Genomic DNA, 15,835 nt, shown 5'->3' on the forward strand with positions numbered 1-15,835 from the left:
CATTGGGTCAGGGTGAACGCGGGGGGTGGGGGTTTTAAATGGAGAAACCTAGAGGAGGATCTGAGACCCCCAGTCCAAACACCACTACGGTTTAATAGAGCAGTAAGTAGAGTGGTGAGTAGGCCAAGAAAAGCTTTGGGTTAAAATGTGTGTAGATTATAGAATGTTCTAGAGATTTGCTCAATCTCTGAGGGTTGGGTCAGGAGAAATCTTTCACCATGTTCCCTTAGGCGGCTAAACAAGTTACATGGAATCTGTCATGGGGCCAGATTGTATGTGGCTTGTGAAAGGAGCAGGCCTGAACCACCCAATAGACTTTTCATAGTCCACACATTCTTGTACTTGCTTTTGTTTCTAACCTGTGCCTTTTTCTTCTGTTGTATAGACAGGACAAGTTAAAAGTTCATATGAGGAAGCACACGGGAGAGAAGCCCTACTTGTGTATTGAGTGCGGAGCTGCGTTTGCTCACAACTACGATCTGAAGAATCACATGCGCGTCCACACAGGCCTCCGCCCCTACCAGTGCGATGCCTGCTTCAAGACCTTCGTCCGCTCGGACCACCTGCACAGGCACCTTAAAAAGGAGGGCTGCAACGGCACACCCTCCACAAGGGGACGCAAGCCTCGGGTGAGGGACACCAGCGGCCTTGTGTCGGGGGGGTCAAACGATCCTGGTTGTGGAGAGGGCATCGGGGAGGAGGCTGCCAATCTGAGCATGGAGTTGGAAGAAAACAGCAACCAACAGCACTTTGAAGATCGATCTGAAGAAGATTGTTCCAAGATTTTGGAGAATGAAGAGCCCGAGCGGCTGAATGTAGACGAGGATTTGATTGAGGATAGCAAAAGCCAATTGTGCGAAAGCTAAACCAAATCATGGTAACAGGGAGGTGGGCGGGGAAAAGGGACACAAACCTTCTATTAGTAGTTCCTCATCCTTTTTAAACAAAAATGGGCAAGAAGGATTTTTTACTTTAATTCACAAATAGCTTGGTAGTACAGTGCTAGACCTCTTGTTTTACAGTTAAGACAAAGGAAATCACTGCTAGAATCTTAAGTAGGAGTTGACCTATGCTACACTCTTCAGGCCCTGGTAACTGCTGAGTATTGATGCACATAGCCTGATCCTTGGTACAAAGTTAGATGCTTGCTGACTCCCAATTCGAATGATGTTAATTGATAAATGTATCAGCGGCCAAGGCTAATACAGGTACTCACCTTAATATCGCCACAGGTACCCAGTATTAGCATTGGTCAACTTCTAATTTTAATTAACTAGAAAGTAACGTTAAATTATGATTTTTTAAAAATTCATAGTTTGGTGTAAGTAGCTTTTATTTTTTAATGTTCAAACTTATACAGTACAAACACAGGACAGGAACAGCTGTAATGAGATTGATTATAGTAAAACAAGTTTCTTAGCGTTTTTAAAAGAAAATTTAGTTTTTTGTTTCTAAAGTCAGGTTCCAAGTAATTTTTATTTTAAAAGAAAAAACCTTTTGCTGTTTTGCAAATGGGTTTAAAATCTAAGAATTGAGTTGTTTTTTAAAGAACGTTTACTGAATGTACAGCGTGTGTGACAATAGTGAATTTGAAAGGATTCGGGAGTGAAATGGTATATGGGAAGGGCTTACACCTTTTCAGGTTAGCAATAAATTTGGACGGCCTAGCACTTTTATACAGAGGGTTCCATCAGTATGTGGATCAGGACCCTTTGTAAAAATGTTTACAAGTGATATCCCTAATCAATCAAATATGGAGAAAGGGAAAGGGTGAGAAAACTACTAATTCTATTTTGTAACATAATTATATAGACCCTCTAAGCTCATTGCACTTATAGCCGAGAGCTCAATTTGGGCTACAGTCATACAAGGCCCTCGCCCAGTGTTGATCAGTTTGGTCCATATGAGGCAGGGGGGAAAGAAAATGAGATTGCAAAGTAATTTAAGACAAAATTTAATCAGGTTTTATTTAATTTTATGGCAGAAAATGCAAATTAATTTTCTGGCAATTCCCTTTTGCAAACCTTGTGAGATGTTGAGAAATCCTAGAGGCCTGATGCGTTGTTGAAGAGAAGAGCCTTCATCCCAGTTAATAATGAGTATTTGTCAGGTAACTGTGGCCTCACACAGCCTTTTGTTTTCAGGTAACTAAATTTGGCTACACAACACTCTTGCCTAAAAGTACAATTTTGGCTTTGTCAGAGTATATCCAAGCAAGAAGATGAAGGCTTTTGCCCAATACAGCCTGCATCGGAGGTAACTTGGCTATAAGGCATGTGTTGTGGGTGTGCTTAAGAGCTGCCTAGGTCCTAAAACTCCCTTTTTTGGTTGCTGCTCTGAAAGAGCTCACAGGAAAAAGGGATGGTGAGCCTCTGAGATGAAAGCATTTCTATAATAACTCCTCCAGTTACTATCAGAAACTTAACTACCAACTAGAATGCCTAAAGCTGCCAAATACAACCTTCAAAGGCATTCACACCAATCCAGCATGGTTGGAATTGGAGAGTCTGCTGACTATTTATTTACAGTAGAGTTTTAGAGATTGGTGGACATTTAGGAGAGGAGTGTTCTAATAACATTTTTAGAATATATGCTATGTTTAAACTCTATCATGCAACAATAGGTTTGGAGTTTATAATTGATGAGGGAAGCGCCCAATCTCTATTGACCGTTTAATTGAATAGCCAGCTCCTTTCTTATAACTGCTCATTGATTTTGATTGGTTGACCAGGGCAGGCTGGCCACAACATTTTCTCCAGTTGGTCTTGTTCCCTCCAAACCATATCCAGTCTCATATGGAGAACTGAAGCAACATTGGGGGCATCGCTCTGGCTAACAAGTCCTAGTGTGGGTGTGTAAATAATATATATTTCACTTAATAAGATTTTATTTAATGGATTGACCTTTACTTTTTGATAGTGAAGTTGTGGGGCAAGATGTGTATTTCAGCGCCGTGTGAAAAGGAGCAGATGTGGGAGCTTAGAGGGGAAAGAATGTTAGACACCACTACAGGCAACATTTTACCACATTCCTTATTTTTGCACTAAAAAATCTTCAACATGCACGAACAGGCACTGTTAGGTGCAGAATACACCTTCAGCATATATTTCTGGTTGGTGAATAGTCAGCACGGTCAAGATACCAACAGTCGAAGCTCAATTCTATATATATATATATATTTGTGTTCAGAGCATTTTGTCATTATTACACACACCATAGACCCTCTCTATAATGCTATCTTTGGGATCTGTATGAAAGTGTGTTTGAACAAGGCGTGTGTTATAGAGGGGGTTCTCTTTTTATTTAAATTTTTTCTTTTTAAATATGGTTTCTTTATTCTAGAGGGAGCTGTAAAAAAAAATGCATGTTATATGCGGGGATGTGGTATATTTGAGAGTGTCAAATGAAGAGGCTCGTCATGTATTTGTGCAGATTTGTTAACTTCTTGTATCCCAGTGATGAATGTGATAAAGTGTTGTATGAATTCTAGACTAACATTGTACTTGGAACTCTCATGAAACACAGCATTAGTTAGTCTAACTTTGAAGTTATGGGCTGGTATGGAAAACTACTGGACTATTTAATTGGACTTACTGAACAACTAACCCTTCTAGATCAGGTTCAGAGCCATATCCTTTGCAAATACTTGTGCCCCATGGCATTACTAAGTAATTCATTTTGGATGACCAGAGTGATTAGAAGAGGAGCCATATCTTTGTCTGTGGGCAATCAAATATGTATGTATGTATCTGTGGAGATATATATATATATATATATATATATATATATATATATATATAAAAGATCTTCTCTCTTTTTCTCTTCCCCCCCCCCCCCCCCAATCTCCAGTCTCTTTGAATTTTTGTGTCGAGTCACTGAATTACTGTAATCTGCACTCTCTGCCCCCTCCCCTCTCTGGCATAATATTGCATTTGGTCTGGGTTTAAAGAAGCTCTCCTACCATAATCGTCCCCTTGACACACTCGATGTACTGAAGCCAGGCAGTAAAATTTAAATTGTTGGGCGGGTTTTTCTTTTGGTAGGATGAAGGAAAGTGAACATTGGGTTTCAGGTGCTGTTGGATCCAAAGTAGCGAGTAGCTGATGACTTCCTTCAGTTTCTCTATAATCACACGAGGAAGGCCATTCGGCCCATCTTAAATCATCCATCCAGAACAACTCTACACTTCTCCTCCCCCCTCCCCCAATTACTGCATCTAGTTGTTTCTTAAATGATTCCAGGGCCTTTGCCTCCACCACTGCTCAGAGTCCATTCCATGTAATGATCACTCTCTGTGTGAAGAAGTGCCTCCTGCTATCAGTCTTAAACTCACCTTTCACTAGTTGGAACCTGTGTTCCCCTGTCCTACTTGCACAGTTTAATTTAGTATTCCGAAATTAGTTTGGGAGGGGGAAAATACCACAAACAAGTCTCGCTTTTAACAATTTGTGAATGTAAAGTCTTTGCATAAAAACTAATTTCTGTGAATAAAGCAAATGTTTAATGACCAAAACATTTAGTTGCAGAGTATATATCTCTTTCTGCTCTCTTCCTCCCCCAAATATATATTAAATGATTTATTTCACTAGTGACCACTCTATATAATGTGTGCGGCACAGTTGTCTAAGAGTAAATTGCTGAGTGTGAAACCATCTACTTAATTCCTGGACTTATATTTGTCTCTTCCATTTGATCATTCTTGCCCTCCACCTCCCCATTTCACTAGAAGGGCAGCCTTGTGGATGCCTGTACAGATTTCTCAGTGATCAGCCAGCTTGAACATACTCGTAGCAGGATGAGCTGTGAACAGTGCATCTCCCGTGCTCTTGTGTTCGAGCCCTGGCTGAGAATTGATGAGAATCACTCCAGTTGTAGTGATGGGAAGCCTCCTCAGTACATCAGTAGCCCCCATCCAGTGTAGGGTTGCCAACTATGGTCAGATGTATTCCTGGAGGGTTTCATCATATGACCTCCCACCTTCAATCACCCTGCCCGGTCAAACAGCCTTTTATCCTGTCTCAACAACAACAACAACTTGCATCTATATAGCATCTTTTAACGTAGTAAAACATCCCAAGGCGCTTCACGGGCATTATCTGACAAAATTTGACACCGAGCCACATAGAGATATTAGGACAAGTGACCAAAAGCTTGGTCAAAGAGGTAGGTTTTAAGGATCGACTTAGAGGAGAGAGGTAGAGATATCTCCAATATTTTTATAACTAATAAACAAAAGTCTTCAAAGAAAATTTTAAAATGTCCCAATGAATTTTCACCTGGGTTGCTCACAGCAGCATCCAGGAGATTAATCTTGAATTCCTGGGGAGTCAAGGACAATCCTGTAGAATTGTCAACCCTAATTCAGTGTCAGTGGAGACACGTTAGGGCAGTACTGATCAAAACTGGGGTCCCTATGACTGGGAGCGTGGAGGGCAATGATCAGTCATTCGAAATATGTGGTATTAACAAATGTTTTAATATCCTAAATATGCCCCATTCAGTCAAATGTAGTCAGTATTAGGTCAACATGATTTTGACTTTGGTTCTAAACAACCCACTATCCCTAATGTAAAGAGAATTTTACCAATCTTAAAAAGAATTACATCATTCAAAATGATCATCACATAGTATTTTTACTGATAAATATCATGTTTTACAGTTTGCAATAATTGTAAAGCGGTTAAATGGGAAGGAGCGTTTCTTAAATCAGTACATTTGAACTATTTTTAACCTCCATGTAGCCCCTTCACCTGCACACTGCCAAGTTGTGTCCAGGTCACAGACCTTTGACTCAGCAGAAGATGTAGTGTTAGTTCCTCCCAGGTCCCTTAGCTCTTCATCAGGAACATTTAAAAATACATAATCCTGCTCCAGGGACGTAGGCAGTATAGTGGGTTAGTAAACTGCCCTTTCATTCCTGGAACTTGGGTTCAAATCCAGTCCAGAATGATGCCTGGGATGAAGGGCCTCACTCTGTGGCCCTGTGCAAAATGATCTTGGGGCAGTCTTAACTTAGTTCCTAGTCAGCAAGAATACAACACAAAATGTCCCATAATCCAATCTAATTCATATTAAATTGGTGCAAAATGTCAGTCTTGGGCCACTCTGACGTGTGCTGTGGGAAATGGCACCATCACACTGATGTTGCAGGGAGATGTCTTACCAGTGTAGTGTTAAAGCACGTTGATGGGGCAGAATGGGGGGGGGAGAGATTTCCATCTGAACTCGAGTGGTAAAAGTAGAAAAGTACTGACATCCATGAGCACAAAAAAAATTTCCAAAGAAAACAGAAATTTTATAATAATGAGGCCCCGAATAAACAGCTTGTGTTTCTGAAAACGTACAGTCGAAGCTTTTGAGTTCAGCTGGGACCAGTAAAATCTCCCTAACCCTGAATAAAACACAACTGTCTTTATTTATTTCTTTTGTTCTCAAAACATTTTGAAACGTATGAGGGAGGGGGTGGGGAGGAGAGCAGGGGAGTGTTCAGAGCTTTCAATTTGATGGTGTGCAGGTGTGTGCGGATCTCTGATAGACAATGGCTCGATCCTTTGATGCGTTTGAACCGCAGCTAACAGATTTCAGTCAGGCAGTGCTCTGATTGGATCTTTGTGTCCTGCCCAGGAGAGCTCTGTGCCTGTATACATGACGCGGAGCTCTTCGCCCAGCAGTTAACATTTAAATATTTAGACAGTGCAGGAAGCGGTGTTCACGCCCTTTAAACATTTTTAAACTGCGGAGTTAATTTAACAGTGTCCAGGAGGTTGAAGGGGACCCACCCCAAGCATTTGTAAAGCTGGTTTGACGCCACACTGCATTTGAACACCGTATCGTGTCAAATGGTATGTGGTGAGAGACTGCCCTCTCCAGGGAGTCCCACTCTGCCTCTTTCCAGAATCAGGTTGGACCATGATTCCAGAGTTACGTCGCAACTTTAGCATTAAGCTGTAGTGTAAACACGCCCCTTAACTAGTAAAGGCTCTGTTTTGGCATCATTTCAGCTGTGGTTCCTGGGAAGATGATTAACTCCTTTAGCAGTTGTAAGAAAAGGCGGAGGTTGTACTTACAGGCATCCTGCGAACAGTAATTGAGAAAACTATTTCAGTTGAGGAATTTTAATTATTTTTAATGAGTTCACGGCTATTACTTAACCATCCTGCGTGGATTAATGGATACATTTTCTTGCACACTGCTAGGCCCACCTTTGCCCATTCCTGGGTGCCAGTTTACAGTGATGTAGGGAGATAAATATAACTACCCATAATGACTAAAATTTAAGTTTAATGTTCATGTAAGTTTTAGAATGAGGGGCAGAAACTACAACAGTGCTGGCTGTTTCCAAATATTTTAAATTAGTGTCTGCAAAACACTTCATGGAAAAATTATCAGGGTGTAATTCCTCCTCTCAGTAATTTGGTAGAACAAGTGCTGCCTTGAACTTGCGTAAAGTTATCAACCGGAGGAAATTCATCCTTTAAAATGTGATTGCTTTAATCACAAAATAACAATCGTCAAATTTATTTCTTTTTGACTTCTGGACAACCTAATCATCTTTAAATCTGTGCATTTTTACCCAATTAATCAATGCCAGTTGAATATCCAACTTGGCTCTTCTATATCATGTGGCCAGTATTCGTACGCAAGCATGTCAGAAATCCTACCACAGCCCAGAATCACTGCCTAGTACCATACCTGCATTGTATGTTGGTTTATTCAAAATCTTTTCTCCTCTTCAGCCAGGAGTGATTGCTCTAATATCGCATGACATTAGGGTCTTTGAGATCAGAAGGGTTACTGTCACCTTAAATGTAAAGAATCTTACAACACCAGGTTATAGTCCAACAATTTTATTTGAAAATCACAAGATTTCGGAGGCTTTCTCCTACACCTGACGAAGGAGAAAGCCTCAAAGCTTGTGATTTTCAAATAAAATTGTTGGACTATAACCTGGCGTTGTAAGATTTTTTACATTTGTCAACCCCAGTCCATCACCGGCATCTCCACATCACACCTTAAATGTATCCCTTTTTGTTTATACCACACATTAGGATGAATGATTTTAAGCCACCTTGACTCTTTTCATGTGGTAGTTTTAATGGAAAATCAGATTGTGCAATTTGAGAAAGCCAAATAACCATGGTGCATCGGAGAGGGTGCAGAGAAGAGCAATGAGACTGATCCCACGTGTAAAGGCGACAAGCTATGAAGAATGATTAGAGGAGCTTAGTCTTTACATTACATAGGCGGTTAAGCGGGCATCTCACTAAAGCGTATAAAAAAATTAAATGGTGTAGATAAAGTAAATCTAGGTTACTTTTTCAAGTAGGGCCAGAGACCATTAGAAATTGGTGAAAAGTAAATTTAAGATATATCGGAAAGAAGCTCGTAACTCAGAGTGACCAAAGGTTTGGAATGGTCTGACAGGCAGCATTGTAGAGGTGAAAACACTGAGGTATTTCGAGGTGTAGTTGGATGCTGTGTTGAGAGAGTCAGTGTCTTAGAGAGATGGCCTTCGATGGGCTGAACGGCCTTTCTGCGTCCCTGACTATTCTTGTGTTTAGTGTTTCTCCGGCCCCTCCTCATTGTAGTTTATCCTCTGGGAAAATTAGGATTGTTACTATTGTGATGCAGTAAGACAGGCTAAAATTGGATTTAGAAAACTTCCTGTTGTGTTTCATGAGTTTCCGTTGATTATTCCAAAACAAAATGGCGCATCAGCACAGGGGCCTAGAAGTGGAGTGGCATCTCATGTATAATTCATTGCTAAAGCACAGAGGTAACATTCCATACTTTATGTGCGCATAGACTCTTAAGCTGGGGAGCGAAAGAGAGAGAATATAAAAATTGCACTTTGGGCTATTGGTAAATTTTATTGTTGTAAATAAAACCACTAAATCAATCAGCGTAGTCCAAAATACTTACTTAGTTTTTATACTGAAAAAAAATCCAAAGAAATTGAGTACTGTTATGCATATATTGTACACTTTGAATTTTTCTGCCCATTTTTAAACATTTTTTTCCCAATTTCTTTTTTTAGTTTCATATTTCATTTGAGTGCACTGTTGCACGTCCTTTTGAATTTTACAACCAAAAAAATTCCAACAAAATACTTAAAATATATGATAAAATACACACATATATATAAACACACACACACATAAGCAAAATAGGGGGCATGTGAAGATTAAAGGATTTTACTCTACACAACTGGCAGCTTGGGAATGTTTTGGGAATTATATTTATAATAATGCGCTTTGGAATACAGGCAGGGCTTTGGAAATCTGTGGGAACCTTTTCTGCTAGTTCTTGACGTTTGTACTTTTCCTTGGATCATTCTGAAGGGTGAGATTCTTAATTAAGTGTGATATATTTTTGATTTGAAGTATTTTTAAATTGCAATAATTCAATATGATCAATGTAATGTTATTTATCACATTCATTAATGCAGTGTTTGATCCTTTAAAAGGGCCTTGCTGCAGAACATTGTTTTTGTATTATTATGCTTTCTCCCTGTCCTTCCTCTGTGGGGCTCTTGCCACTTTTACCTTACCCCCACCACCACCATCACCATTACAGGCACAGTGGAATTAGGCACCCAGGCTGTGCAGAAACCCAGTGACCTGTCCACAGTGTGCCATGGTGTCCTGCACCCGAACCCACTGTATCACCACATCACCTGTACAGAACATAGAGGGCGAGAGAGAGATTCATACATGAAACAGTGGGAAAAAAAACTTCAGAGCTATTTAGGTCTGGAAAAATTACACATGCCAAACAAAACCTTGAAGGCAATTATGTTTCAAAACAGGACAGGAAATTCGCACGGTCGCCGGGTTAGTGCTGACCTGGCTCTTGTACTGGCAGTACTATGGATTTTTTTTTAAAAATCTCTTGAAATGCATCACAGACATAAGACATTATAATACTTAGAGGAGTGTGAGGTGTCTGTTCGAGATTGCAAACGGACCTGTGTGACCCTGGCAATTCTGCTGACAGCATTGCTACTTTTTAATAGATTGGCGCAAGGTGGGGTCAGCTGCAGTCTCCTGCTGTATATGAGCCTGCCAGTCCTCCTTGTTCAAGAATGCCTATGGAAACTCTCCCATTCCTGTCCACTATCTAACAGACAGCCTAAGCTCTGTTATAAAGCACCATTTATTGGCATTTTATAAGCTCTGTGTTGTCGATATTAGTGGACAAACACTGAACGTGTTTGACATTTCTTTCTCCCCTATTTTAACACTCATTTTAAATGGGTTAACACCTCTGCTGAGATATAGTACAAAGCAGTGTCATGTGAATGCATTAAACGTTTATGCCCAATAGTCTCATTTCTGGGCTATAGTCACACTTTTTCACTCTCTGGCCCTCCTCCCTGCCCTAGTTACCTATATTACATTTTAAATGTTCCTCTTATCCAATGATCATGTCTGTCAAATATATCACAATGAAGTTTTAAATTTGAAATTAAGTAACCATGTAATTTTTTTATCTCCAACATGTTAGTGGGTTTTTAGAGACCTTTCTGTTGGGTTTCTCCAATGTCCATTGGACCTCAAGAACTGGAAAAGGAGCTGGGTCTGGTAGATACCAAAGCCTTGTATTTGCTTGCTGTGGCTGAATGATGTAATGCCTTACTGTTATCATTGTGTAATGACATGCTGTACTGTAATGGATGATGGGTATTTTCTCAGGTTCTATCATAGGGTGGGATCCAAGGTTTGAAATTTGCTCGAGAAAAATTTGACAGGTGTGTCTCATTATCACCCTCTCCTCCTTCCCCCTCCCCCTCCTCCCCCCCCCCAAACAAACCTGTATGACAGGAACCGTCTGCGACTATTTATTTTATTAATTTGGTTACTCCAATTACCAAACTTGCATCTCATTTTTTTTTTAAAAAGTGCTTTTAAAAAAAAAAGAATTCTGTCGTAGACCTTCAGCAAGAAATATTCATTGGGTATAGCCCCAAAATGTAATGTGTTTTTTATTTAAATATCTTGAATGTTTTCTTTTTAAGTTTCTCCAAATTTAGTTATGAAAAATAAAAGCTGTATTCTGTATATTGTGATAATGAGTATGAACCGTGTAATTACTTTATCTGTGAGCGATTGGGTTTGGGATGTTACTGCAGGCCACTCTCACTGTCTCACTAGTAACTCATTTCACGCTTTGCCAGTTCTAGTCACTAGAATCGCTCAGCAAAGGTTGCTGGGGCTAGATTGAGTTCAACAGTGAACACGCCATGATAAAACACTTTTTTTCTTCTGTATGATAGACTTTAAAAGCTCCCAACCCAACACATCCAGATGCTTCCCACCCACCCTGCAACCTCCCCCACCCCCCCAGAAGGATCATCAGTACCTGAAGACTGGAAACGTAGCCGGAGATCTGTTGCCAGAGATCTTGCATCCTGCTTGCCCTATGGTCCCAGTCTTTGTAGACTGGGAACATGCCAACCATCTGGCATTAGAATCTTCATGCAAACTGCAACTAGTTATTAAGTCCCGGTTTGATCCCATCCGTAATATAGGAACTTGTAAACCGAGCTCAGCACAGCTCTGTCAGGAGTAGGAGTTCTCAGTGTATTTGACTCCCCCTCCTGCCTCAGTGGGAACCATCTGATCACTGCTCTGCCTCCTGATAGCACACCGTGGTTGGGAATGTGTCACGCAGGGAATCACAGACACGAGCTTGTATCCGACCACTGCACAGCAAACCATGTTGGTCTATTCTGTGTTTCTTTGCTGAACATCAGGGTCAAATTAGCCATGAATCATGTGGAATTCCTGTCTGGCTGGTTCAGGTAGCCTAATGCAAATCTCCAGTTTCTTCCTGACTTAAAACAAGAGAAATGGAGAACAGGTGCCAGGCTGGTAACTCCAACTGAATCGGGCAAACGATGGCAGAAAAACTGGGAGACCGTATTTAACTGGGGACAGCTTGGCCTAAACTGAGTGGGATTTCCTGTTGCAAATGGGGTTTTGGGTCTGCTGGTAGGATGGTTTAGCAGGGCACAAGAATAGGTAGCTGCGGTTCATTAAAGGGTTTAAACACCTTAGAGAACATCAAAAAAAAGGTAAAGCAGAGTGCTAACCCCAATTTATTTGTGCAGAAATGTAGATAAACATACAGCTTTTGAGTTAACTACAAGCCATTGGATTGTTCCTGTTTTCTTTTATCAAGTTCATTCATTTGTTGCTGTCTATGTTTTTCCCCCCAATTTTCTCGTGTTTCCTTCCCTAGTCTCCTGAACATGGGCTGCAGTTACATACTGACCACTCTCTTGTAGCCACTTCAGTGGCTATTCTTCACATATAAGCATAATAGTGTTAGCAGACTATTTGATCATGAAAGGCATCACAATCAAACCTGTTCCTGTCCTCACCTGACATCCCTATTATATAATATACACACACACACACACACACACTCATCAGCAAGGGTCACTCCTGTGTTTCTTTCTTTTCCTAGCCCATGGGTGCTGAGGCCAATTGTACCATTGCCCTGATTGAGATAAAGTAACTCAGCACAGACTTGGAACTGAACTGGGATCTTCAGGGTCTGTATAGTTCAATACCAGCGCAGCAAGTGGGAGATTGTGAATCCATTGGATTTGATAGTAGCAATGAAGAAAAAAACTGACATGGTTCAGATTTGTTGTGGGTTTTACATCACTTCTTGACCATTCAAACACTTTTTTTTCCCCCCTTTGCCAATTTTCCTTCCTCTTCCCCTCCCCTCCCCCCACTAAAGACTTTGGCCTCTAGCTGGAGTACAATCCAGCTCCTCACCAAATGGCCATTCTTCACATGTGGGACTTAATAATGAGTTTAGGTGGAGTATTTTACCATGGGCCAGCGTCTACACTTGCACATTTTCCAGCACCAAGTGTTGGCTGGAGATCAGAAGTGAGTGCCTGACCAAATTTCTCCCCTAACCCCAAGGGTACTGATGCCAATTGTAACTCCCGACCCCCAACTTCCCACCTCCCCCCCCCCAACCTCACAGCGGAGGTCAGCTTATCAAGTATTGATTGGGCAGGGCAAAGGCACGGGGGGAGGGTGGGGGTTGATAAACCTAGGAATTCCCTTTCTCAGCTAGTCATAAACCCAGGAGCAACTTTTTTGTATCCCTTAGGAGTAATCTAATTCAGGTTTTGGTGAAGGCAGAAGGAATGTAGTTTGCTGCCTTTTTATACTTATTCTGTGTCACTGGCTAACAAATGTACTTTAATTTCTTGCTTCCTTCCTAAAGCTTTTAATTCCTAGTAAATAAGTTGCTTTTACTGAGATTTGAGAGCATTCAGTACTTCCTGGTTCTAATGGTTCCTGACCGTCTTACTCTGAGTCAGCAGGGCACTGGTTTAGTGTAACAGAGGTAATTGAATTTCTGCAGACGGAATCGAAGACTCTTCGCGGTCACCGAGCAGATTTCAAACCCATTTTTAAATGTAAAAATAAAAATATGTTTTCACTCCTCTTCAGGGTTAGTTTTGCGAAGCAATCGAAGCTGTATGTTACTTTTTGAAGATTGTACTGTAACTTGTTAAATGAAATGTTTTTTTTGCACTAATAGATGACTTTTGAGTTTCCCCAAGATGTGTTTGTGTGACTTATTTTTTTTTAAATGTTCTTTGTCCTCGTGTGTAGCTCCCACCTCCATAGTTCACTAACTTAAATTTCCCAGATTGTGCTGACCTTGTGCCGAGATTTTTTCCAAGGTAGGTTAATTCATCTTTACAATCCTCCTCATATCATCATCTTAGTTAAATTTACAATCCAAACATAGGAACAGGAGTAGGCCATTTAGCCCCTTGAGCCTGTTCCACCCTTCAATGAGATCATGGCTGATCTGTATCCTAACTCCATTTACCTGCCTTAGCTCCATATCCCTTAATACCCTTGGCTAGCAAAAATCTATCTATCTCCGATGTAAAATTATTAATTGAGCTAGCATCTACTGCTTTTTGTGGGAGAGTGTTCCACACTTCTAACACCCTTTTCGTGAAGAAGTGTTTCCTAACTTCTCTCCTGAATGGCCTGGCTCTGATTTTAAGGTTATGTCCCCTTGTTCTAGATTCCTCACCAGCAGAAAAAGTTCCTTGCTATCTACCCTATCATTTCTTTTCAAAATCCTAAAAATCTCACTCAAATCACCCCTTAACCTTCTGTATTCCAGGGAATACAAGCTTAGTTTATGTAAATTCTCCTCATAATTTAATCCTTGGAGCCCTGGTAACATTCTGGTGAATCTGCGCTGCACTCCTTCCAAGGCCAATATATCCTTTCTAAGGTGCGGTGCCCAGAATTGTACGCAGTACCCCCAATGTGGTCTAACCAGAGCTTTGTATAGCTGTAGCAAAACTTCCTCCCCTTTATATTCTAGCCTTCCAGATATAAAGGAAAACATTCCACTAGCCTTTTTGATTATTTTTTGGACCTGACTACTACATTTTAGTAATCTGTGTACATGGACCCCTAAATCTCTTTGGACCTCCACTGTTTGTAGCTTTTCTCCATTTAAAAAAATACTCTGATCTATCCTCTTTTGGTCCAAAATGGATGACCTCATACTTATCTGCGTTGAAATCCATCTGCCATAGTTTTGCCCACTCATTTAATCTATCAATGTCCCTTTGTAATTTTATGCTCCCGTCTACACTACAATGCCACGAATCTTTGTGTCATCAGCAAACTTGGATATATGGCTCTCTATTGTGTTATCTAAGTCATTAATAAATATAGTGAATAGTTGAGACCCAGCACAGATCCTGTGGGACATCACTAGTCACTTCCTTCCAATTCGAATACATACCCATTATCCCTACACTTTGTCTTCTCCTGCATAAACAATCTCCTAACCAGGTCAATAATTTTCCTTCAATTCCATGAGCTTTAATTTTGGCTAACAATCTCTTATGTGGAACCTTATCGAATGCCTTCTGGAAGTGCATATAAACAACATCCATAGACATTCCCCTGTCTACTACTTTAGATACTTCCTCAAAAAATTCAACTAGGTTCGTTAGACATGACCTACATTTTTTGCAAATCCATGTTGGCTCTCTCTAATCAGCTCAAATTTCTCTAAGTGCTCAGTCATGCTGTCTTTAATTATAGATTCCAATAACTTCCCCACAACAGATGTTTGACACACATCCCAGAGTACTAAAAGAGGTAGCCATGGAAATAGTGGATGTATTGGTTGTCATCTTCCAAAATTCTATAGATTATGGAACAGTTCCTGTGAATTGGAGGGTGGCAAATGTAACCCCGCTATTTAGAAGAGGAGGGAGAGAGAAAACGGGGAACTTAAGACCGGTTAGCCTAACATCAGTAGTAAGGAGGATGCTGGAGTCTAGTGTGGGGGGATGTGATGACGGGACACTTAGAAAATATCAACAGGATTGGATAGAGTCAACGTGGATTTGTGGGGAGGAAATTGTGTTTAACAAAACTGCTGCAGTTTTTTGAGGATGTAACTGGTAGAATAGATAAGGGAGGACCAGTGGATGTGGTTTATTTGGATTTTCAAAAGGCCTTTGATAAAGTCCCACATAAGAGGTTAGTGTGCAAAATGAAAGCACATGGGATTGGGGGTAATATATTGGCATGGATTGAAAATTGGTTAACAGACAGGAAACAGAGAGTAGGAATAAATGGGTCTTTTTCGGGGTGGTAGGCCGTGACTAGTGGCGTACCGCGGGGATCAGTGATTGGGCCCCAGCTAGTCACAATATATAATCAATGATTTGGATGAGGGAACCAAATGTAATGTTTGCTGATGATGCAAAGCTGGGTGGGATTGTGAGTTGTGAGGAGGATGCAAAGAGGCT

The 15,835-nt window shown here is 40.7% G+C and overlaps 1 protein-coding gene across 2 annotated transcripts in view; it reads left to right on the plus strand.

The window, feature by feature from the left end:
* Positions 1–7,836, plus strand: part of LOC137299367 (zinc finger and BTB domain-containing protein 7A-like) — a 130,025-nt gene extending 122,189 nt beyond the window's left edge. For both annotated transcript variants that reach the window (XM_067968060.1, XM_067968061.1), the window contains one exon: positions 386–7,836. In XM_067968060.1, the coding sequence (XP_067824161.1) occupies positions 386–866 (481 nt within the window). In that variant the 3' untranslated portion in view covers positions 867–7,836. The remainder of the gene's footprint in view (positions 1–385) is intronic.
* Positions 7,837–15,835: the final 7,999 nt, after the last annotated feature.

This window comes from Heptranchias perlo, chromosome 29 (assembly GCF_035084215.1).
Source record: "Heptranchias perlo isolate sHepPer1 chromosome 29, sHepPer1.hap1, whole genome shotgun sequence".
NCBI lineage: Eukaryota > Metazoa > Chordata > Chondrichthyes > Hexanchiformes > Hexanchidae > Heptranchias > Heptranchias perlo.